Source organism: Micromesistius poutassou (genome assembly GCF_964030765.1).
Source record: "Micromesistius poutassou genome assembly, chromosome: 2".
In the NCBI taxonomy this organism is placed as follows: Eukaryota; Metazoa; Chordata; class Actinopteri; order Gadiformes; family Gadidae; genus Micromesistius; species Micromesistius poutassou.
The window spans coordinates 1,878,354-1,903,052 of NC_140272.1; the positions used below are offsets into that span (position 1 = coordinate 1,878,354).

Below are 24,699 nucleotides of genomic sequence, written 5' to 3' on the forward strand. Positions count from 1 at the left end.
GTTTAACAGGGCAAAATAACACACTGTGTGCTGCACCTTGTCCTCCTCTACTCAAGAACGATAGGCTACCAGGAAAAATAAGAGTAGAGCGAAGACAGGGGCAGGGTGAAGACAGTACGTACAGACAGGGCCGCGGCTGGCGGCCCGTCGGGGCCCGGACAGTGTTGACATCGCCAGTGGGAGTCTCCCCTACCTGGTCGGGGGCCCGTCTTCCTCCATAGCCTCTAGATTACTACGGCTGAGGGGTCTGTGACAGCCCTCAGACAGATCCCCAACCCCCCCCCCCCGCCCCCTCCTACTCCCCCCTCCACCTCCACCTCCACCTCCACCGCTACCACAACCACAACCACAACCGCCACCACCCCCCCCCCCCCCCACCCCCACCCACCGCGCCGCCCAGACAAACTGCAGAGTCGGTCTCTTCTCTAGTCATAACCGCACTGTCCCTCTCCCCGCGCCCCTGAGCAGCCCACAGGGCAGGTAGCCGAGCCAAGGTAAGGCTGTCGGATGGGGCCGTAGCGTGGCTGTCTTGAGCAATACTTCTTCTTCTCTCTGTCGCCATTCGTTGTGTGGTCGTCGTCCCCCTCCCCCCCCCCCCTCACAACCACACCCACCCACCCCCCCACCCCCACTCCCACCCCCCTCATTAAAGAAACAATAATGACTTTTTATTTTTTCTTTGATGTGAAGCGCAGAACGTTGTTTGCCCTCTGTTTGCGTTGGTCAATGTGCTTTATTGGTCTTGATATGGTGGTGACTATCCACTGCTATCTGGGTGGGTCCGCACCACAGGACTTGGTACCATGTGGTGCCCAGTCATGTGAACACACGCCACGATAATAGATCCTGCTATTCAGAAGACGACATGAGGGTTTTTTATTTGTGTGTGTGCTCATTTTCACGCCTAAGTTGAAATCTATGATTGTTTTTTTCCGTTTTCTTTCTGGATGGGCTGTTAAACCAAGTGTTTCCCCCCCCTCATAATATACTCAACCTCCCTACACACTGCAACAGCACACGCTGTATGAGATAGGGCCGCAAAGGAACCCTAGGGATCTTTCACTGTGTGTCCATCGTTATTAAAAAAAGACGTTACACGTTAGTCAGGTCAGTCGCTCAAAGTCTTGTCACATAAATTATCTGTTGTTTCTCATGTGGTTTCTTTGTCTTATCGTGTGATTGTACTTGTGGTTAGTTGACTGCTCTGATGCCAGCTGTGTCCATCCAATCCACCGCCATGTCCTCCTCCTCCTCCTCCTCCTGCTCCTCCCCCACCCCTTCCTCCTCCTTCTCCTCTTCCTCCTCCTCTGCCTCCAACTCTTTCTCCTCCCCCTCTTCCTCCTCCCCCTCATTCACCTCCTCCTCCTGCTCATCCTCCTTCTCCTCCTGCTCTGCCCGCTCCTCTTCCTCCTGCTCCGCCTCTTACTCCTCCTGCTCCTCTTCCTTCTTCTCCTGCTCCCCCTCCTCCTCCTCCTCCTCCTCTGCCCTCTCCTCTTACTCCTCCTCCTCCTCCCTCCCCCCCTCCCCCTCATCCACCCCCTCCTCCTACAGCTCCTCCTCCTCTAGCTCCTCCTCCATCTCCTCCTCCTCCTCCCTCCCCCCCTCCCCCTCATCCACCTCCTCCTCCTACAGCTCCTCCTCCTCTAGCTCCTCCTCCATCTCCTCCTCCTCCTCCCTCCCCCCCTCCCCCTCATCCACCCCCTCCTCCTACAGCTCCTCCTCCTCTAGCTCCTCCTCCATCTCCTCCTCCTCCTCCCTCCCCCCCTCCCCCTCATCCACCCCCTCCTCCTACAGCTCCTCCTCCTCTAGCTCCTCCTCCATCTCCTCCTCCTCCTCCCTCCCCCCCTCCCCCTCATCCACCTCCTCCTCCTACAGCTCCTCCTCCTCTAGCTCCTCCTCCATCTCCTCCTCCTCCTCCCTCCCCCCCTCCCCCTCATCCACCCCCTCCTCCTACAGCTCCTCCTCCTCTAGCTCCTCCTCCATCTCCTCCTCCTCCTCCCTCCCCCCCTCCCCCTCATCCACCTCCTCCTCCTACAGCTCCTCCTCCTCTAGCTCCTCCTCCATCTCCTCCTCCTCCGCCCCCCCCTCCCCCTCATCCCCCTCATCCACCTTCTCCTCACCCTCCTTCTCCCCCATGAAACATTGTGTCCGATCATGCATACATGTTTCACCCCCCCCCCCCCTAGTGGTCAGGAATGGCACTGTGTGGGACCATGGAACAAACACACACGTACACACACACACACACACACACACACACACAGATACAAAAACGCACACACACACACACACACACACACACCCTCACACACCCTCACAACACTTCGGACGGTTGCAGTCAACATTTATGATCCTTTTGTGATCCAATTGTTATTATTTATTTAGTGTATTTATGATTATGAATATTACGAGAATCAGGATTCTTATATAATTTTACCAAAAATAATTATATGTCATAATCAACCAATCAACTATGATTCATTAATATTAATAAAACACATTTATGTGTTGTTATTCAATTTTTTATTTTATATATATATATATATATATATATATATACATTAGCCAATTGGAAACTTTATGGATCTGTGGATCAATTTCAAAATGGCCTAATGCCATCATTCACAAATTAAATTGGACCTCAGTTTTCATTGAATTGAGTGCTTTAAAAGCCTGCTTCCCCCCAAAAAGTAAACATTCAACATGATATTTAGTGTGACAGAATGTCTGTACTTAATGTAAATCACTTAGGCACTTAAACCAGGAGCTAGAACAAAACGCAAACAGCAGCGGAGTGATAAGGACTCTAAATCTCTCTCCATCCCTCCCACGCTCACTTTCTCCTCCTCTCTTCATTACTTTCTCTCTCTCCCTGTCTCCTTGCTCACTTTCTCTTGCTCTCTTTCTCTCTCTCTCTCTCTCTCTCTCTCTCTTCCTCCCTTGCTCCCTTGCTCACTTTATCTCCTTCTCTCTCTCTCACTCAATCTCTCTGTGTCTCTGTCACCACCACCACCACACCCACCACCACCACCTCCACCTCCACCTCCACCACCACCACCACTCCCACCTCCTCAACCACCACTACCCCCACCTCCACCACCACTACCTCAACCACCACCACCACCACCACCACCATCACCTCAACCACCACCACCTCCATCACCACCACCTCGTCAACCACCACCACCACCACCACCTCAACCACCACCACCACCACCTCAACCACCACCACCACCACCACCTCAACCACCACCACCTCAACCACCACCACCACCACCTCAACCACCACCACCACCACCTCAACCACCACCACCTCAACAACCACCACCACCACCTCAACCACCACCACCACCTCAACCACCACCACCTCAACAACCACCACCACCACCTCAACCACCACCACCTCAACCACCACCACCACCACCTCAACCACCACCACCACCACCACCTCAACCACCACCACCACCTCAACCACCACCACCACCACCTCAACCACCACCACCACCACCTCAACCACCACCACCTCAACCACCACCACCACCACCTCAACCACCACCACCACCACCTCAACCACCACCACCACCACCTCAACCACCACCACCTCAACCACCACCACCACCACCTCAACCACCACCACCACCACCTCAACCACCACCACCACCACCTCAACCACCACCACCACCACCTCAACCACCACCACCTCAACCACCACCACCACCTCAACCACCACCACCACCACCTCAACCACCACCACCACCACCACCTCAACCACCACCACCTCAACCACCACCACCACCACCTCAACCACCACCACCACCTCAACCACCACCACCTCAACAACCACCACCACCACCTCAACCACCACCACCACCTCAACCACCACCACCACCTCAACCACCACCACCACCACCTCAACCACCACCACCACCACCACCTCAACCACCACCACCACCTCAACCACCACCACCACCTCAACCACCACCACCTCAACAACCACCACCACCACCTCAACCACCACCACCACCTCAACCACCACCACCACCTCAACCACCACCACCTCAACCACCACCACCACCACCTCAACCACCACCACCACCACCACCTCAACCACCACCACCTCAACCACCACCACCACCCCCCACCCCACAAACTGCCACGATAGCAAGTTGCTGTTTCTTTGTTTTTTGTGTTTCTCCTCCTCCTCAATGTGGTTGTTGTTGTTGTTGATGTTGTTGTTGTTTTGAGTCGCTGTGTTCCTCCTCATGCTTTGCCTGTCCCCTCCTCCAGTAACTTGCGGCTGCTAGCTCAGGGTCTGTCGTCCGTCGTGTTGCTAGTCTTCATGTTCTTCTGGTTTGTTCTTTCTTACCCTGCTGTCTTCTAGCTGGACTCAAGGGTAAGTGCTTCCTGTAGCCGACACAGCTCAGATCATCTCCGTCGATTATCTGACAAAGGCAACGTGCTTCCTTTCTCTCTGACTCTCTCTCTCTCTCTCTCTCTCTCTCGCTCTCTCCCTCTCTCTCTCTCTCTCGCTCTTGCTCGCTCGTTCTCTCCTGCCCTCTCACTCTCTCTCTTTCTGTTTCTCTCTTGACCTCCTCCCTCTCTCTCTCTCTCTCTCTCTCTCTCTCTCTCTCTCTCTCTCTCTCTCTCTCTCTCTCTCTCTCTCTTGCCCTCCTCTCTCTCTCTTCCCTTTCTCCTCACGTTTCGCTTCATGTCTTAGATATTAGTTCGTTTTTTCTTTTTCATGGCCTCAATTTGAAGGTCAGAGTTCAGGCATTCATTCCTGCCAATTTAGGATGCATGTCTTTTTATTGTTAGACTTATGATTTGACTTAGTGTTAGCACAAGCTGTAAATTATATTTCTAATTGCATAATTGCCTTCTCTCTTTTATTGATAAAAACACAAAAAGTCCCCTCAGAGTAAAGCAAAAGGCATTAAGTCAAATTAAATGAAAACATTCTCAGAACAATTTGAAAATAAACTTTATTTGTATTTCTCTGTTACACAATTATTTTGAATATGTGAAAAAATTATTGACTAATTTGATATTCCTAATTTGACAACATTTTAGAGAATATGTCATTGACATTTGACATTCCAGTAGAATAAATTCAAGCTTGGATTTGGACCCAGTGTGGATTCAGCCTCTGACACACCGCCTCAAACTAGTTTTCCTTCGACACGTTTAACTTTTTTTTAATAAGCGTTTCTGACCGTGCTTTACTTACTGAGGGACTCAATTGCTTCCTAGTCCTCCCTTCCGTTGCTCCTCTTCACGAGAGTCGGCAAATATGTACGCGGAGTATTCTGAATGCTAATGACAAGGAGTAGCTTCCAGGCCTCCCCCGTCTTACCACAAAATACTCCAGATGTTCTCCTCCCTGCTAGATGATGGGACTATAGAGAGAGAGAGAAAGCGAGAGAGAGAGAGAGAGAGAGAGAGAGAAAAAATACCATTAGTTACACCACCGGAAGACATTTCTCCCTCCTTAAAACAAGTCCAATAAATGTATTTCTGTGGACTGCCCTTTGGGATTGCCTGACTAGGAGGACACATGTGACATGTCTTCATTAATGTTTGATAGAATGACCAGATCTTTTGTTTTTTACCTCATCCACTCACCTCTCCCCCATCTTCCAGTGAATGACACAGTTTTGCCTCTGTCCGCTTCATGCTACAAACCCATGTTCGTGCACCACATTGTATTGCAACCCTATTAGAGTGCTCCAGTAGTGGTATGCCTGTTAGTGTGCTCTGTGGAACACCATGCATTAGAATGCAACATACTTCAAGTATTGTCAACTTGCAAATGCGTAAAAAAAACAACAACAACTATGGAATGCAAAAAAAAAAAATCAAACACAAAAAAAAGAGACAAAGTCAAAAGCGAAACAGGTCTGCAAAATGTGCATGACATTTCAAATCACAGAGTGAGGTCACACTGTTCTACAGCATGTGATAGTACGTTGATGTATGCCAAAGTAACCGTGTATTCTTCACAAGTCTCCCCCCCTGCTCCTCCTCCTGCCCCCCCCCCCCCACTCTACCCATGCCTTTGTAGAAGACAGAACGCTCTCCCTAGATAAGACGACGCCCCGGTGATAAGGGCTCTCTCCTTGTTTTCCAATATAATTCTACGGGGGTGTAGCCCATCCACTATCTCGCATAGATAACCCTCAGCCTCTTGTCTCTGCTCTTTGGATGCTACTGGCCTATCAGTGGCTCCATCACCCCCCCCCCCCCCCACCCCCCTCCTCAGTAGTCCTCAAAGTACATCCTCTTCAGCAAGGTCACCAATCTTTCACCGCCCCGCACTCAGTAGTCCTCACACCTGCCACACTCTCAGTCTGACACATGCTCTCTCCGTCTCTGTCGGACACGTGCTCATTCTCTCTCTCTCTCTCTCTCTCTCTCTCTCTCTCTCTCTCGCTCTCTCTCTCTCTCTCTCTCTCGCTCTCTCTCTCTCTCTCTCTCTCTCGCTCTCTCTCGCTCTCTCCCTCTGTCTCTTTCAATCATTCTCTCTTCCTCTGTCATGGTCTCTAGCACTCTTGCTCTATTTTTCTGTCTCTCTCTCGCTCTCTCTCGCCTTCACTTCACTGTCTTCTCCGAGTGTCTGTAGACCCAGCGTGTCTTCGCTCTCCTCCTCCTAGATTTGACACCACCTATCTGGCTTTGCTTGTCCTTCTTGCCTCATCAATCAGATACTTTAGCTCCTCTCCCAGGTGTTTTCCTTTTGCTTCTCTCTGTTGCTATTATAATAACAGCTCTCCCCTATTCAGATTACAGCATTACCCTATTCAGATTACAGCATTATCCTATGAAGGTTAGATCCTAACTCTTTATAGATTATAACATTACCCTTTTCAGGTTGTAACATCACCCTATTCAGAGATTAGAATACCCCTATTCAGATTAGAGCACAACCCTATTCAGATTACAGCAATACCTAATTCAGATCAGAACATTACCGGAGATGGGCGAAAATCATTGCAGTTGACAGTTGCGGCCTCGTTCTCCAACTCCAACCCCCCCCGCCCCGACCCCCTGCCCCGAACTGACGAGCTCAGGCCTCCCCCACCGGCACGCCCCCCCCCCCCCCCCCTCTCCCCTCCCGAATCATCACCGCTCATCTCAGTGACACAGACACACACACACACACACACACACACACGCCGGCACGACACCTGCCGCTCACAGTCAGGGACACAAAAGTGCCTCTGTTCTATTTGGAGAACGCCATTGTCCTGTTCTCTGTGCGCGTCGTTTAGCGCAGCGCCGAGTATAATAGGGGTGAACGACGCACATTTTAGTTCTGCTATCTTTTCTTTTGTACCGCGTGAGGATAAGTAAGCTTTTTTTTACTTCAGCACTGGTTTCATAAGCCACGTGTGCTAGAAAACGCTTATGCCATTGTGTTGGCTGTTAAGGAGTACAGTCCTAATTTCGCTCTGAAGAGCCATCCGTCCATCTTCTGGAATTCTTTGGACAGTTAGCACTACAGTAGTCGACCTCAGCTCACAGGCTTTGGCTCACAAAGCAAACAGCTTGGCTTATTTAAAAGGGACATTTATATATACATATATACTGTATATATTCTCTTCATTCTATTTTCTTTCCCAGCACACACCCCAACATTTGTCAGGAGTTGACATGACAAATAAAAATAACGAATGGCAGAATCTATTGAACACGTGAATATGAATACGAAGTATGCAATTATCTCTAACCTGCACTTTTATCCACCGTGTTCTCGGCCCCCCTGTGTTAATATGAGGGAATGTGAAACACTTAGTGAGTAGATGCCTGCATGCCCAGTGGAATGCCTTCAACCCACAGAGCTTGGCTCCTTTACAACACATCCAGTGACTCTCTCTGACACAATGCAAGTTGACAATGTAAACCTTACTTTTTGGTTCTTTTTTTTCTTTGTATTTGCACTAGAAGTAGCTAGAGACCCGCCCCTCCCCCTATAGTTTACCTGTCTTATCATGTATCCTTGATACCATATGAATAAAGTTGTGCCGTTCTGCTGTCTGCCTGCACCTCACTGGTCTCCTCTCCCCATGAACGCTGTCCGTTTCCCCCCCGGGTGGCGTCTGGACGAACAGACGCAGACAGAGCTCAGAAACACGGCATGGATGAGTTTATCTCGGCTAACCCGTGTAGCTTTGACCACGCCGCGCTGTTTGAGATGGTGCAGCGACTGACCCTGGACCACAGGCTCAATGACACCTTCTGCTGCCTGGTAGGTGACCCGCCCCCCAGCACCTCACACCTCCACCCTGTGATGAATACAGCAACAACCTTTGTACCACGGGATGAAAAGAGCTTAACCTTAGCACTGCTGCTGACACACTCACACCTTCAACTATATGACGAACATAGCATTAACTCCATCTGAATTCACGCTTCTGTGTAGCCCGTAGCTTCCCAAAGATCCGAGGTCTTTTTTATCCGAGAGTATACACCAGGGGGCAGTATTGCGTTTCCGACCCCAAATGTGAACGAGAACGAGCAAATCCGTTAACGCAAGAGAGTCTGCTCCGTGGAAAATAGGTTGTGAAACGCAATGTAACCATGTGATAAAGATGTTGCAAATCATTAACATGCACTGCTGAAAAGTGGTTAGTCTACCGACCCACAACCTGCTGAAAATAGTATTTTGAATTCATTGGGTGTGAATCATTTCATTCTCGTGTCTGGATGTCAAATGCCTAATCCGACTGATAGAGCTTAACATCAGTTCTGAGGGTTTGCGTGTGATCATGTATCAAGAAAGTCATATTATAATAATCCTACCAGACATATTTTCATATTCGTTAAAGCAGTACAATTTACAAAGCATTTCAGAGTAGAAAACTCTGGCAGGCTGTGATAGACAGTGTGGTCAGCACAGTATTATAGTAAACTGTATTACTCATCCTTTTAACAGACTGTTCTGTGTTTGCGAATGCCCGCCAATGAAAGAAAAAAAAGTTAGTCTGACTTATTTGACTGTAAGGGCTGATTATGGTTCCACGTCGACGCAACGCAAGGGGGGTTTAAGGACCCGTCACATCCTTGCGGACCCTCCTTGCCGTCCACCGCGAGGGCCGGACGTACGCCTCCCAAAAAGTGTAACCTTGCGTCGAGGTGACGCAGCAGCAAGGGCTGTGATTGGTCCGCTCGCTAAAACCCGACGCAGAACCCAAAGCAGGTTCACGACTGCACCAGAGCGTCTGCGTGGTCCTCGCGTTGCGTCGGCGTGGAGCCATAATCAGCCCTTTAGCGTGGCGTGAGGAGGGCTCTCCTTATTCAGCACAGAAGCAGCGCCGTAAGCGCAAAATAGGAAAGAAAGAAAGAAAGCAAGAAAGAAAGAAAGGGCTTTTACTGTGAAAGTACCCTCAACGGTCCGTGTTGGACGCGGTGGACCGGGGAAGCTGGGGCTCACTGCTTGTCTGCCTCGTCTCCAGGGCTGGTTCAGCCCCGGCCAGGTGTTTGTGCTGGACGAGTACTGCGCCAGGAACGGGGTCAGAGGGTGTCACAGACACCTGTGCTACCTCCGGGACCTGCTCAACCGAGCCGACAACGGGGCCATGATCGACCCCACCCTGCTCCACTACAGCTTCGCCTTCTGCGCCTCCCACGTGCACGGGAACAGGTGCGTCCTCCCGTGACCCCCGCCGCCCCCCCCCCCCGTGCGTCCCCACCCCCCACGGTGAGACACCCGTGGGTGGGGGCTTTATTACTCGGCCCTCGGGAGAGAGACGGCGCCGTGCACTCTCTGCCAGGCGCTTTGTGTTGCACTCAGGCGTGGTGGTGAGGTGGGAGCTGGGTCGGAGAGATATCAGCAGTGGAGGAAATGGACATAGTGTCTCCAGCTTTCCAAACGTCCCCACATTGTTGTTTGTTTTTATTGTTTGATTGAGCATTTTTTTTTTAATGTGATTTAATTGTTGTTTTCTGTTGAGTTCTTTTCATGTTTGCGTTTGTGTCATGTGTGTTTATTATTCACAAATGTCCCTTTGCTCCATGATTTTCCTTTTTTTTTTTTCTGTTTCTCTTCATCATTCTGTCGCCATAGTCTCATGTTGTCCATCCCATTCACCCCCACCATGCATCCCTTAAAGTCAGAGAGGTCAGCAATAACTGGGGGCCCCTGGTGGTAGGGTGTGAGGGCCCACAGTCCCAAAAACAAAGCTCTCAGGGCCCAGAGGCGGGGACCGACAACTCCTGTTCAAAGGCAGGCAAATTCAAGTTTAGAATGAGGAGGGACTCCAAAGTCCCACCCATCAAAGAACCCAAAAGGTGAGATGGTGTCATTGTGTTTGTGTGTGTGTTAAGTGTGATAGATACCCAGGAACAGACAGGAGATATACTTCTCTCACACGTTGTCAGGCATGTTGTTAGTGGAGGTGAAAGAAGCGGTCGATGTGATGACAGACACACACCGGAGGCCGCCGGGGCTAAGTGTGTTTGACTCTTTTGCGTTTCAGGCCGGACGGTTTGAGCACGGTGAAGGTGGATGAGAAGGAGCGCTTTGAGGAGATCAAGGAGCGATTGCGCGTCATACTGGAGAACCAGATCGTACAGTTCAGGTGAACGGAGGCTCTCTCTGTGCAACGGGGCGGGGCCCGTCGCTAACGTAGCGTCCGCTCTCCTGTTTTTTTTGTAATGTTGTTAACGTTGTGTTGTTTGGTCATTTTACAGATACTGTTTTCCTTTCGGCCGTCCTGAGGGCGCATTGAAGGCCACTCTGTCTTTGCTTGAGAGGGTTTGTACAACGTGACGCACTCACACGCAGGGGCGTAGCACCAAATTCTGGGCCCTATATACAAGAAGTCCTGATGCCCGCCCCCCCCCGCTAAAAAAAATAGTTTTACTAGCAGGCAGCTAGGTAATGTCATGACATCTGGGGCAAACTAGCCTATTATTAGCCTATATTAGCCTATTACTAGGTTATTATTTTTCATGTAGCCTAATAACCTATTAATTTAATGTTCGCTTGCTTAAAATCAGTAGCCTGCTGTTGCAATATTAGCCTACCTACACTCTATTTATCCTTTACCTTAATAACCAAGGCCTCATCATTTGAAAGTGTGGCCTATTGTCTGCTCTTTCTTTGAGTTGTCTCTGTTTGTTTTAGCAACGATAACGGAGTTAGTTAATAATGGGGTTTCATCATTGTGTGTTTGAACATTTGTGCTCACCTTTCTTAGAAAATAAGTGAGTCAGAACCTGACTTCATTTATTTTGTTTTCTCTCCCTGTCTTTCTTCACCTTTCTCTTCTGAGAGCCAGATAAAAAAGTCTCACCTTAAGCAAGGTGCAAGTGATTCGCGCTGAAATCAGCTGTGTGGACTGAACCATTTTACGCTTTTTAAAAGGGGTGTTCACAGAGTAGTCACAGCAGTCTTTACTTTTAACAATAAAGCTGCACAATTGAAACTAATACTCTAAGCTTGCATTTAGTTTGATATTCATCATGACATTTAGTTATGTTATTAAACTATTTGAACAACATACCCAAAAATAAAAATTCCCATTCCCCCTCTGCCTTGGGCCCCCCCAAGCCTGTCCCCCTTACTCCCCCACTCCGTCAGCCCTGCACACATGCACACACCTACACAAACATAATCACACACATGCACGCACACACACACACACACACACACACACACACACACACACACACACACACACATAATCACTTACGCATACATACACAACAAACCCATGTAAACAACACAATGTCCTCCATGGGGTGCGGTAGGTCCTGATGAAGGACATCGTGACGCCAGTGCCACAGGAGGAGGTGAAGGGAGTCATCCGCAAATGCTTGGAGCAGGCGGCTCAGATCAACTACCAGCGCATCACAGAATATGCGATAATTGAAGGTAACCAATGAGCAATCAATAATGATCACAATTCACAAGGATGGCAAAAAACGTGATTGGGATGAAAATTGTAATCGCTGCGTTGTTTAGCAACATTTGTTACGTGAACATTGCACCGTAATGGTGAAATTGTACCTACAACTACTGTCATGATTTCTCCAATTGTGTTGTGAAATTGAGAACATGAAAATGACTGCAATGGCTGTTTTCCGCTGGGTTGCACATTTTACTGTACACATGGTCAATTATCCCAAATCATTTGGACAGTCAGTCGGTCCCCTTTCTTTGTATCTCCGTCCAAATAACTCTCTCCTTTGTTTCAGGCCTGCTTTAGCGCTGTGCTGTTTCTGTAGGTCAAGTTGCCTTTTGTGTAGAGGTGTGGCAGTAAAAATGCATTCAAATCCAAAGCCCTGAAATGTCTTGATGTGCCGGTCACTCATTGTGCGGAGTAAGGCTGAGTCCTGGCCTCAGGCGTTCCTCAAATTTTGGACCGTGAGTCCCCCTTCGACGAATGTCCTCTGCCCACTCCCAGCTTCCTGATGAAGCAAACCTCCCATGTCCTCCTGTCTCCTGACCTCTGACCTCTGATTCCACGTTCTCCGTGGACGTTCTCCGGAACGCTGTCTCCCGCTCTGCTAGTCCTTCCTCCCTGCCTTCCTCCTTCTTTCCTTTCTTTCTCCTTCCTTCTTTCCTTCCTGTCTGTCTGTCTGTCCTTCCTTTCTTCCTACCTTCCTTCCCTCCTTCCTTTCTTCCTTCTTTCCTATATCCCTTCATTCTGTCCTTCCTTTCTTTCTTTCTCTTTCCTTCTTTCCTTCCTTCTGTCCTTCCTTCCTTTCATCCTTCCCTTTTTCCTACCTCCCTGTATTCCTTCATTCTGTCCTTCCTTCCACCGTTCCTTCCTTCCTGACTTCCGTCCTTCCTTCCTGCCCCCCTCCCCCCTTCCTTCCTTCCTTCCTTCCTTCCTTCCTTCCTTCCTTCCTTCCTGCTCTCCAGCTGTTGGTCTTGACGGTGCTATCACGTTGTTTGACCAAGTTGTGTTCATTAACGGCTCCCGGGCCACTACTAACCGATGCTGGGGTTGATCTGCAAACCAGCATCACCAACCTGCATGTGCTTCACAGACATGACGACAAGGTCTTTCTTTATAGATGTGGTGGCATATTGTAAAACGAGAGAATGAAACAGAAGGTTAACAGCACTAGAGTATGAGACGGCTACTGTGTTATACTTTGCTGCTATATTAGCCACGAATGAAGGCCTCGCAGGAGCTTTCAGTATCTGAACATAACAATATGCTCCATGCCTTTAAAGAAACCCTTAGGGTGCCGAAGATACTAAGGAGTTCCAACCTTACTATCTTACCATGCCACATGGACTGATCCCCTCCCTCTCCCCCTTCCTCTCTGCCTGGAGGTCCTCACTAGACCACACTGTAGTCCTGGTGATGACCAGGTCCTCACTAGACCACACTGTAGTCCTGGTGATGACCAGGTCCTCACTAGACCACACTGTAGTCCTGGTGATCACCAGGTCCTCACTAGACCACACTGTAGTCCTGGTGATGACCAGGTCCTCACTAAGCCACACTAGTGATTGAGTCAGAGGTGAGTTATCATCACCGGGACATCACCACTGTCCTGGTGATGAACCAGGTCCTCCCTATAGTTTGAGCTCACCTCCCATTGGGCCGGACAGCCTCACCTCCTCCTCCCACCTCCTCCAGCCCTTCCCACCTCTGACCCTGCCTCTTGCATGCACCCCATCCTCTTTTCTAGGGAAAAAGAGGGAAATGTATGAGCACCCTGTCTTCTGCTTGGCATCACAAGTGATGGATTTAACCATCCGTGAGTACCCTCATCAACCTCCTCCCTCTCCTCTGCCTCTCCTCCTCCTCCTCCTCCTCCTGCTCCTCCTGCTCCTCCATCGATCCCTCACCTCATTCCCTCACCCTCCTTCCCCTCCTCCCTAGAGGACATTCGCTACCCCCCTCCATGCTTCTTTATATCTGTGGCTCATGTCTGTCAGAGTGAATGGAGAACGTGAGATCGGGCTTCAAGGCATCCACTGTTTCTCTTAATTACGCCAGACTATTTATATTTTTTGTTGTGACCAAGTGCCGTCTGTCTGTGATCGGGCATGAATGAGAGGTCTGGTCTTGTTTCGCTTCTCACTTTTGGTTTGGGACCGCCTGTTTCCTTTGACTTGAATGCATTTTTACATTTGCCTACATTGTTATCTTCTTCCTTCATTCTGGTGGTTGTGTGTCAGTGGTTGTCAATGCGCTGGACAGGTAGGCTGCCGCACTGGGACCAGCTGGTAAAGGAGAGAGAAAGGTTATGTTACTGGGAGAGAACCAACGGGAAACCTCTTGTTATTTGTTGTGTGTTGTCGCCTTAACCGTGCAATCCAGCTCAGCTCAAGTCCTGTCTTTTGTGCGTTCTGTCCTCGCAGATGTTCTGAGTGTCCTGCCCGTCTCTAGTCTTACCTGTCTTTAAATGTCTGAACCTTGTCTTGTGTGTTAACCAACATCTTGTTCTCATAATTATTTTCCACAGGTAACTGTTTCAGTGTTTTCTTTTTATTTAAGTGTTTTGTGACGTTTCGTGTGTGACCTACAAAGTCCACTCCATCTGAGCGGAAAGCCCTTCCGGAGGATTCTCTCAAAGGGTCAGACGGCGATGCCTAACAAGCTCTGCCCTGTAACGCGGTCACCGTAGAGTCGCTTCACTCTCACCTTCTCCTGTTTATCTGCTCTCTTCTCTTCTCTTTCTTGCTGAAGTTGAGAAAGGTCAAAAGGATCCGAAGGATCCAGGTGAAGCAATGTTCAGCTTATGGCCTAGCCAAAGTGTAGATGAGCACTCACACACACAGTGCACACACACACACACACACACACACACACACACACACACACACATTGCACACATTGTAGACACACTCATTGCATACACACAATGCACACAGTGCAGGCACACACACACACGCTCACACACGTTCACACACACACACACACACACACACACACACACACACACACACACACACACACACACACACACACACACAAACACACAGTATATGCACCTAGCCTGTACACACACAAATCAAAAACATTATTATCAGTCTAATGTTTTTAAATATATTAAGTATTTAATTATCACTTGCATGCAAAAAAGAAAATGGCACTTCTTATAACCGATAAGACTAAGAACTGCACATTCGTTGGAGCCGTCAAAAAATATTTTTTGTGGAGATTGAATTACTTAATACCATTTGAGACCTAGGGAATGTGTCTGGTCTATTCAAAAGCATACATTTGCATTTAATTCATTAAGTTTAGCTTCAAGTGCAAATTTTCATATTGCTGAATTATCCCTATGTCTGTAGGTGGAATAATTGCAAATAGAAGAAAGCAATACAATCTCTTCCAAAAAAAGTGTTAATTAACTGAATGCTATGCATATACATTCATGTTAGATGAATTAAGTTCCCCTCATTAAAATATCCTTATCCTCCCTTCATCATCAAAGTCAATGCAAATGTTTTAGATTTCCAAACCCCCCCAAACCCCACTTTTGCCTGCCTCTTGAAAGTTTAAAATACGTTTGCATACTAATTTCATAATCCCTCATACATGATGATATACTTCAAATCAAAATTGCTGACGCATCACAGCAATGAATAACATTAGATATTGATGAAATGCGTAAATATATAGTCTTGAAACGTTGACAGAGAACATTGTGATATCTAATATGTATTACATTAGTGATACACTATTATTTTACCAATACAGCAAGACACAAAGATGCTAGACAAAAAAAAAGACAGTCATTTTCATTAACATTGTATTTCCTTTGGAGCCACAGTCTACACATGATCCGTAATTCCCATCTTTTAATCTGTGCGTTCACGTATCGTCCTATTCAGATGGAATTTCCTTCACATACGCCACAACATTTACGTGTGTGTTGTCCCTTGTTCAGGAAATAGGCTCATATAAATCCCGACAGCCAACACAACGAGGGGGCCAGAGCAAGCAACTCCAGAGCGTGTGTCGGTTAACATAATGAAAGACCTTCTGTAAAAGCTTAGTTATAAATACATCATCGTCAAAATCTCACACGACCACCACAGAGCCCCAGAGCTCTTTGGTGTACAACGCATCTATTTTCACAGTGTTTGTCTGTTCAGTGTTAAGGTGTCGTCCCCCAACCCCCCAATGCCATGCAACAACCTGTCCTACAGATGCCTCACGTTCAGTCACATCACAACCATGCATCCGTCCAATGCCTGTGACACCCCCCCCCAACCCCCCCCCTACCCCCCCCCTCTCTCTACAGTCTAAAAGTGCTTGATTTTCCCTGCAGTATTCTTTCATTAGATTTTCATCTCCCTCACCACAGCCTCATTTCAGTGTTGCCTGATGCTTGAACTTACTGTCACTGAAAACAATGCTAGAGTTTAAACGCTGCGGCTTGTGTCTCAGCAAGTCTTTAGATGTTTCATTTTCTTCTTTTTTTTTTCTCCAATATTTTACAATCTGTTAAATATTTACATGAGAATGCTGTTTATATTATAGCAAAGTCACCCCCTTTGGGGACTCCTCTGTCACGGTCGGCTAACGGTCTGCTCTCTCCCCCCGTCCGAAAAAAAATGCCCCCTTTTTCCCTCTAGAGAACGCGGGTCGCTTGGTGACCCCGGCCAAGAAGCTGGAGGAGACCATCCGCCTGGCGGAGCTGGTGATAGAGGTCCTTCAGCAGAACCAGGAACACCATGCAGAGGTGAGTGAGAGACTCTCTCTCTCTCTCTCTCTCTCTCTCTCTCTCTCTCTCTCTCTCTCTCTCTCTCTCTCTCGCTCTCTCTCTCTGTATCTCCACCTTCTCTCTATACATTTAGTTTCTCTTCTCTTACTTCCTTGATATTGTGAGGCTGGTATTCTCTCTCTCTCTCTCTCTCTCTCTCTCTCTCTCTCTCTCTCTCTCTCTCTCTCTCTTCTCTCTCTCGCTCTCTCTCTCTCTCTCTCTCTCTCTCACTCTCTGCTCACACTCACTCTCTGCTCACACTCACTCCTCACTCGGCCCACAGCGGCGACTCTGTGGTAAATCTCAGTGGTCTGTAAATGACACTGTTGTGATGTGGATGGTGAACTAAAGTAGAACTTCTGTCTTAGATTCTGTTTAGCCACGCGCTAATTGCACAGCATGGGGCGACATGCGACGGGGCTCTTAGATTAAAAAGAAAGAAAATGATGATCAAGTCTACGCAGCCCGCCCGACTAATTCATAATTCACGACCCACTGGTGCAGAGTTATATAATATATATATATAACGGATAGATGCCCTTAAAAAAGAGGAACTATTCCACTGTATTCAAGCCAGTAAAATAATAAGTAGATGCGCACGTACAGGCTTATATCTGCTGCCCCATCCCCCTTTTTTGCCATTTCTATTAGATATCTATTATCTCTATTGTAGATCTATGATAGATCTATTATTATTGTAAAACCAATACCAACATGTGCATTACTTTTTACCGTCGCACGCCCGTGTAACGCCGCCAGCGCGGGACGTGTTGTAGCATGCATGGATATATGGCGCTAAGACCTCAGCCAATGTGACCTCCCGCCTCTGGAGACCAAGCAGCTTCATTGTATCTCTCTGAATATGCTTGACAGGCTGCAGTCACAAGCTCTGGAGATCAATCGGTACAGTATTGCTGTTTCTCTCTCTCTCTCTCTCTCTCTCTCTCTCTCTTCAGCCCCCACCCTCCCCCCCACCTACACACACACACACACACACACACACACACTCCCATCCCTCCCCCCTCCCCACCAACCCCACCCCACCCCCCCCCTCTGTATCGCATGTGCGCCACTATGGCTAAGGCACCTCGTAGGAGCCAGGAGAGCACAGTGCACCCCCCCCCCCCCCCCACCCCCCAAACACAACACCGCGAGGTGTTGTCCGCCGTGAAAAGCAGAAGGTCGGGACCCCTCAGGGGGGGTCCGCTCCGGCGGCGGCGGTGCCGGCGCTGTAGCTTGCACCAACATGTGGTGGTCATAGAGCATGTTCCATACCGGGCCATAAGAATTCTCCTCTCCTCTGCCTCCTCCAAGTCCTAGCATGCTCAACAGACTCAGACACCCCCCCCCCCCCCGCCACCCACTGGTGTGTCCCGTGTGAAACTCCCAGACAGTCCCACCCCCCCTCCCACCCCCACCATGAATGTCTCCACTCCATCTGATGGTCTCGTTCACGGTTCCCAGCATTCTCCTACCCCCCCTCCCCCCCCCCTCCTCCCCCCTCTTCCTCCTCCTCTTCCTCACTGCCCGGCTCCCTTCCTTCCATCTCTCTGCTTCCTTAGTGGTGGTTTATAACCCCGCCCTCTCTCTTTAGAGTCGTGTCTGAAAGGTACTTAATGTCTCGTCTCCCTGTGTCTTCACTGTTCATATGACGTGGGGACTCTCCACACAGGGGAAAGAGGTATGTAGTTAAAAAAACAATGCCCCCCCGCCCCCCCATCCCAACCAGGTAATGCTTTGTGCATGTGCTGCAGATGATGCCAAGGAACCCCCTCCCTCTCTCGCCCCCCCTAACCCTCCCCAACCTCCCAACCCTCCCCCCACCCCTGTCCCCTTTCCCTCACGTATCAGGCTCTTCAGGCCCTGTCGCTTTAAGACTGTTGCCTGGATACGGTACTGTCAGCCTCGCCGGGCTCAGCACCCGCGGGGGGGCCCCCCCCCGCCCCCTATCACATCCCGGGGACGTCATGTGATGTCCCTCGCGCCCACCATGCTCTCTCTCTCTCTGCCTGTCTGCCGCTGCGTTCCCCCCCCATCCTCCCTCACCTGGCAGTTTGATCAAACGAGAAGCGATCAAGTCGTTCCCCTCGGCCCTTCCATTCCTGTCACACGTTCACTCCTCCGACGGGGATGGACGAGAGCTTGCGTTTGCTGCCTGCCGTACTAAAGCCATATGAGCGTTTGCAACTAAACAAAAAACAAAACCCAAAAGCTTTTAGCGTTGCGAGGTAGAGCAGGTAAGTGGACAGTGGACAGGTGAGTTTCCCCCCCCCCCCCCCGCACACACACACACGTCGTTGTGGCGGTGGTCAAGCTTTGCGGGGCTGATTTAATTTACAAAGAAAAAAATGCTTGAGATCATAAACAAAACCACAACAACAAAAAAACGAAGCATGCCGGGCTCCATAATGTTGAGATAAGAAACAACACGCCTCTTCTCACTTTGTCACACTCTTGAGTCTGGCAACGGGCTCTGTCGCTTGGCTCCATCAGCCCGAGCCAAGACTGCCAGCGGAAGCAGCAAGCTGGGATGTCATGTGGGAGAATTTCCTTGGAGGAGACTTCCGCTCCCCGAGATGTACGACATTTTTTTTAATGTATTTACGAAAAAAGAAAAGCCACCAAAAAAAAAAAAAAACAACCCCAACACAACTAATTGGGAACGGCAAGTGCTGCTACGCGCTGCAGTCCTTGGTACGCCTGGAGAAGGGTGCCCCCCCACCCCCCCGCCCCCCCCCGCCCCCCGACGTGCATGCCTCATGTTAACATCTTAGCGGGTCTAAAGGGTATGCCGGTGGAATATGAATGATGGACAAAAACCTCGTCTTGAGATCAGGAGCATGCGTTGCAAGAGTTCCACCTTGTGCATGAGAATCGACCCTCTCACATGCAGGCGTTTGGGGGGGGGGGGGGGGGGGGTGGGGGGTGGGGGGGGTGATCTCTTCACGATGATGTACCTGTGTACCATTTTGACTTCATGAAACCGCATGATGCAGACGCACGCGAGTAACCTCACAGGCGCACGCACACACACACGGCATTCGAGGCACTGATGATGATTAACGGCCGTTAAGCGCAACACATTCTCACGGCGAGGGGTCTAACGCAACATTTGTGAACACACACACACACACGTGTGTTTTTTTTAATGAAGCGCTCAAAGGGCTTGGTCGCAGAAAAAGCACGCTTTTTGTGTTCACACTCCCATGTGGTTCCATGTTCCACCCCCCCCCCCCCCCCCCCACCCACCCCCCACAGCCTCAAACGGTTGCGGTGACTCCCTCATCGACTCCGCTCTCTCTTCTCCTAGGCCTTCGCCTGGTGGACGGACCTCATGGTGGAGCACGCGGAGAACTTCCTGGCCCTCTACGCCGCGGACATGGACGCGGCGCTGGAGATCCAGTCCCCCGAGAGCTGGGACAGCTTCCCTCTCTTTCAGCTGCTCAACGACTTCCTGCGGACAGACTGTGAGCAGAGCTCCGGCAGTCCTCGTGACAGCCCCCCGTACCCCACCGCTACACTGTATAGCATTTGTTTCTTCATGTCTGCAGAGTGACAAGAAATCTCTTTCTCTCTCTCTCTTTCTCTTTCTCTCTCTCTCTCTGTTTCTCTCTGTGTCTCTGCCTGCCTGCCTCTCCCTCTCTCTGCCTCTCTCCCACCCTCTCTCTCTCTCTGTTCTCTGGTCTTTCTGTTTCTCTCCCCCCCCCCCCCCCCCCCCCCCCTTCTTTCCTCCCCCTACCAAGATCATCTGTGCAATGGAAAGTTCCACAAGCACCTTCAGGATCTGTACGCCCCCCTGGTGGTTAGATATGTGGACCTGATGGAGTCCTCCATCGCACAGTCAATTCACAGGGGCTTTGAGCGCGAGTCATGGGAGCCAGTGAAGTAAGGAGCAGTTGGTTCAAAATAACTCAGCCGTGAAAACGGTGGTTGGAGAAGGCGGTATTTTTTTCTCGTTTTCTCGTTTCCCCCCACACCCTGCTTTTCCTTCGAGTGGTATCTAGACCGATATCTGTGTGTGTGTGTGTGTGTGTGTGCGTGTGTGTTTTATTTCATTTTTTATCGTACCATCTGCAAAATACATTGAAAACATGTCCTCCGTAAGGAGCTATTGATGCGACCGGTGCTAGGTGGGAGCGCTTGGACGTGTAATGTCAGTCACCAGAGAGAGAGGGTCTCCGGACTGTAACCCTCAGGCTATATCTCTCTATCTGTATCTATTTTGTTCTTTTTATTCTTTGATATGTTTCGTTTTTTTTCCCATTGCGCTAACATGTTTTCTTTAGTATTTTTTTGGTTTGGAAAAGTAAGGAAAAATGTGGTTGGACAACTAGAAAGACTATTTTTTATTTCCTTATGCTTTATCAATTCTTCTTATTATTATTGTGTGCTTTCTTCTTACACTGCTTTTATTACAGTATGTGTGTCTCACAAGTCAAGAACCTATTCCTGTGTCCGTCCGTCTTTCTGTCTCTGTCTCTCTGTCTCTATGTCTCTGACTCCCTGTCTCTCTGTCTCCCTGTCTCTGTCTGTCTGGCGATCTGTCTCGCTCTCTGTCCGTCAGTGTGTCTGTCTTTATCTGTTTTCACCGTGTTTTTGTGTGTGTCCTCTTGACGAACGTCAGTCTTGTCTTGCGTTCTCCTCTTGACTTGATTTAAAATTTGTTTCTTTTTTGATGATGAGTGTGACATGGCTTTTCTGCATTACATTACCACTGTTATGGATTTTTTTTCTTTTCTGTCTTGTCTTTTCTACAGGAGTTTAACAAGTAATCTACCCAATGTCAACCTACCAAATGTCAACCTCCAAATTCCCAAAGTACCAAATCTGCCCGTGCCAGTAGCAGGACTATCAGTTAACCTTCCGCAAATGCCTAGCTTTTCTACCCCGTCATGGATGGCAGCTATATATGACTCTGAGTGTGTATTCCACAAGTTCACCGTAGAATTGCTAGTAGAAAAAAATGAAAGTAGAGATCTTGGTACGAAGACGCTCCCGCGGCAAACATCAATAAGAATACCAATCAAATAAAATTCAAAACAACAAAGAATTTCTCCTAGGATTCATTTAAAATGGATTTAAAAAAAAAAAAAAGAAAAGAAGAAAAAGTAAAGCGAATTTGGGCTCAACTTGAAATTGCTAATGCCGAAATGGATAGTGTTGAATTGATCTTCATGCCAAGAGCTTTATAGTTCTTTAGAGTCGACGGGGGGTCTGTTCCCTTCTGATGAAAGGCTGCGGTCCTCTCATTGGTCTCAACATGCATGCCGTTGAGCTGAGGTACAGAGGCACCGGCTGTACACACCTATATTCCTCTAAGGCCATTTGGAAGGAATGCGTCAGATTGACCCTAAAAAAAAAAAGAAATCCTTTCAAACATCGTCTTAAAGATGCTCTCTCTTGTACAACGAGTTCCTCTGTAATTCTGAGCCAGAATCCCACTTGCAGTATAATGACTGGTTATATCACACGTGTCGTGTGGGCACCCTTCCCCCCCCCCCCCCCCCCCCCCAATGCCAAGCTTTATTTTAGTTCCCAGGAAGGGCCAGAAGGGGAATAGGATGCAGGGGGGGGGGGGCTGAACGAAACTTGAAACCGGTTCTCCAGTTCACCTGGGGACCCCCCTGGAGCTGTGCTCCGGTTCTGTCAGCCTCACCTGCTCGTCTTCCTCCTGCTGTTCCCTCCTCTTCCCCTCCCCCCTCCCTCTCTCCAACCCCCTGCATCCTTCTGGTCTGACTGAGGGCCTTCTAACCCGGGCCCCGGAGCCCTGTTAGAACAGGCCCTGCATGACATGGTGCCCCCCGGCGGTGGCTTTCTCTTTTCTTTTGTCTGCTCAAAGACAAAGAGAGCCATCGGGGATGTGGATGCAACGTATCTCCTGACATCGCTTGCGTCCGCCCCCCCCCCCCCCCTTTTCCCCGGTACCACACAGTGTGATAGACTCTGTTACCACCCCCACCCCCCCCCCCCACCCCCCCAGCAGTGGTGGTCAACCTGCATGTGCCCCCACTGGACATCTTGGTCAATAATCATACTGCTTTGGCATGGTTATTGATTATGTTTGGGTAGACCCCCTTCCCCCCCCTCCCCCCACCACCCCCCCCCCCCTCACTCCTTCGTTGCCGTTCCCATATTCACCCATACACTGACTGTAGACTGAAAGAAGGACTAAGAAATAAAACAGAAAAAAATGCCCATATTTGGGCTGCCCCAGTCAGTCTATGGCCGGTGTCTTAGACAGAATAAAGGTGTGTTGAGGTGTAGAGGACCTGCACCCCTTTCTGCACCCCCCCCCCCCCCCCCCTTCTCCCCACCCTGTAGCCACCCCCCCCCCCCCCCCTCCACCCTTTAGCCCAGCAGAGTGACCTTGTATTCTCTAACTCCTGTGTGTGTGTGTGTGTGTGTGTGTGTGTGTGTGTGTTTGTGCGTGCGTACGTGTATGCGTCTGCGCGCGAGCGTGTGTGTGTGCATCTGCGTGTGCGTGTGTGTGTGTCTACGCGTGCATGCGTGTCTACGCGTGTGTGTCTGTACACGCGAGCACGTGTGTGCATACGCGTGTGCTCGCATGTGCGTGTATGTGTGACTGTGGTGTACGTGCGTGCATGTGCGTGCGTGTGCGTGTGTGTGTGTGTGTGTGCAGTAACGGCTCCGGCACGTCCGAGGACCTGTTCTGGAAGCTGGACGCGCTGCAGACCTTCATCAGGGACTTGCATTGGCCCGAGGACGAATTCGCCAAACACCTGGAGAGCCGCATTCAGCTCATGTCCAGCGACATGATCGAGAACTGCGTCAAACGGTGTGTAGCTGCGTGGTGGTGGTGTTAGTGTGTGTGTGTGTGTGCACGTGTGTGTTAGCGTGTGTCTGGGTCTGTGTGTGTTTGTGTGTAAGGGGTAATTCACAACAAGTGTAGCAAGCATAAGGGACACTTCATACGCTTTGTTTAAGCAGCCATATTAATCAATGTTGCCATTCACACCAGCTCGGATCTCTTCCACTTGGTCTGTTTATCCTGGCTGCATGTGTGACTCCGCTGGAATGTATTTCCTACAGAGTTTCAAACTCGATGTGCAACAAAAACATATCTAAATGGCTGATCTGATAGTCCTGATTCCTGGTTTTAATGAATGCTAAAGTCATCTCCATCCGCCATCTAAACAAAGCGTTTCTTAATGCGTTGGAAATGGTTGAGGAGGAAATGAAAGATTCATTGATAGCCGGGAGTAGGCAGGGAGCAGGCAGTGTTTTAATGAAGTAAACTTGGTGGTGGACATAGACTTTAATAATGAATACTGACCGTATTAAATGACAGAAGTGATGATGGGGTCGGTATGAATTAGACGTGGCACATTGCGCTACGCTTTCATTAAGCTTTTATTTTGAAATCAGGCTAATGTGTTTCTTGGAAAACTGAAAGAAAGGGAAATAAATGGAACAGAAATAACTGAGAAAGAGAGCAGGGCCAGATGGCGACTAACTGTTAATGTTTCAAGACACTTCAGCCTGGAGTAGGACATTGTAACGGCACCTGACACTTTATTCTGTATTTCTGTTGTAAATCACCTGGCAGTACTCGGATGGCGTTTGAATCCAAGCTAACAAAGAGCAGCAGGTCCACAGACTTCCGCATCTCTCCGTCAATATGCACCATGTTCAACGTGATGGTGGACGCCAAGGACCAGTCGGCCAAGCTGTGCGCTATGGAGATGGGCCAGGAGGTAACGCGCCTGATGGGTTAATGGGTTTGGGTTCGCCTGTCAACAGGAAACAAAGACCCAGCGGAGGAGACGTCGCAGCGTTTGAGTCCTTTTGAACCGGGTTTCTTGTTGAAATGTCTTTCAGAAACAGTACCACACCCAAATAGACGAGCTGATCGAGGAGAGTGTGAAGGACATGATCCAGCTTCTGGTGGCAAAGGTACGACAAGGGATTATCGTGATGACACACACACACGTGTTTAATCTCCCTGCGAATCAGAGACACAGAAAGATACCGGGTTGTTTGTGTTTCTTGCCCCAGTTT

At 49.3% G+C, this 24,699-nt stretch overlaps 1 protein-coding gene across 1 annotated transcript in view; it reads left to right on the plus strand.

Annotated features, from left to right (window-relative positions):
• Nucleotides 1-24,699, plus strand: part of LOC311339145 (calcium-dependent secretion activator 1-like) — a gene marked incomplete at its 3' end in the record, with an annotated part of 64,933 nt that overhangs the window by 39,885 nt on the left and 349 nt on the right. Inside the window, exons 12-25 of the mRNA XM_084464517.1 lie at nucleotides 8,109-8,245; nucleotides 9,453-9,640; nucleotides 10,476-10,577; nucleotides 10,690-10,753; nucleotides 11,752-11,875; nucleotides 14,655-14,687; nucleotides 16,553-16,659; nucleotides 17,554-17,583; nucleotides 19,991-20,147; nucleotides 20,424-20,565; nucleotides 21,438-21,599; nucleotides 23,321-23,476; nucleotides 24,248-24,395; nucleotides 24,520-24,594. Of these exons, the coding sequence (XP_084320643.1) occupies nucleotides 8,109-8,245; nucleotides 9,453-9,640; nucleotides 10,476-10,577; nucleotides 10,690-10,753; nucleotides 11,752-11,875; nucleotides 14,655-14,687; nucleotides 16,553-16,659; nucleotides 17,554-17,583; nucleotides 19,991-20,147; nucleotides 20,424-20,565; nucleotides 21,438-21,599; nucleotides 23,321-23,476; nucleotides 24,248-24,395; nucleotides 24,520-24,594 (1,625 nt within the window). The remainder of the gene's footprint in view (nucleotides 1-8,108; nucleotides 8,246-9,452; nucleotides 9,641-10,475; nucleotides 10,578-10,689; nucleotides 10,754-11,751; nucleotides 11,876-14,654; nucleotides 14,688-16,552; nucleotides 16,660-17,553; nucleotides 17,584-19,990; nucleotides 20,148-20,423; nucleotides 20,566-21,437; nucleotides 21,600-23,320; nucleotides 23,477-24,247; nucleotides 24,396-24,519; nucleotides 24,595-24,699) is intronic.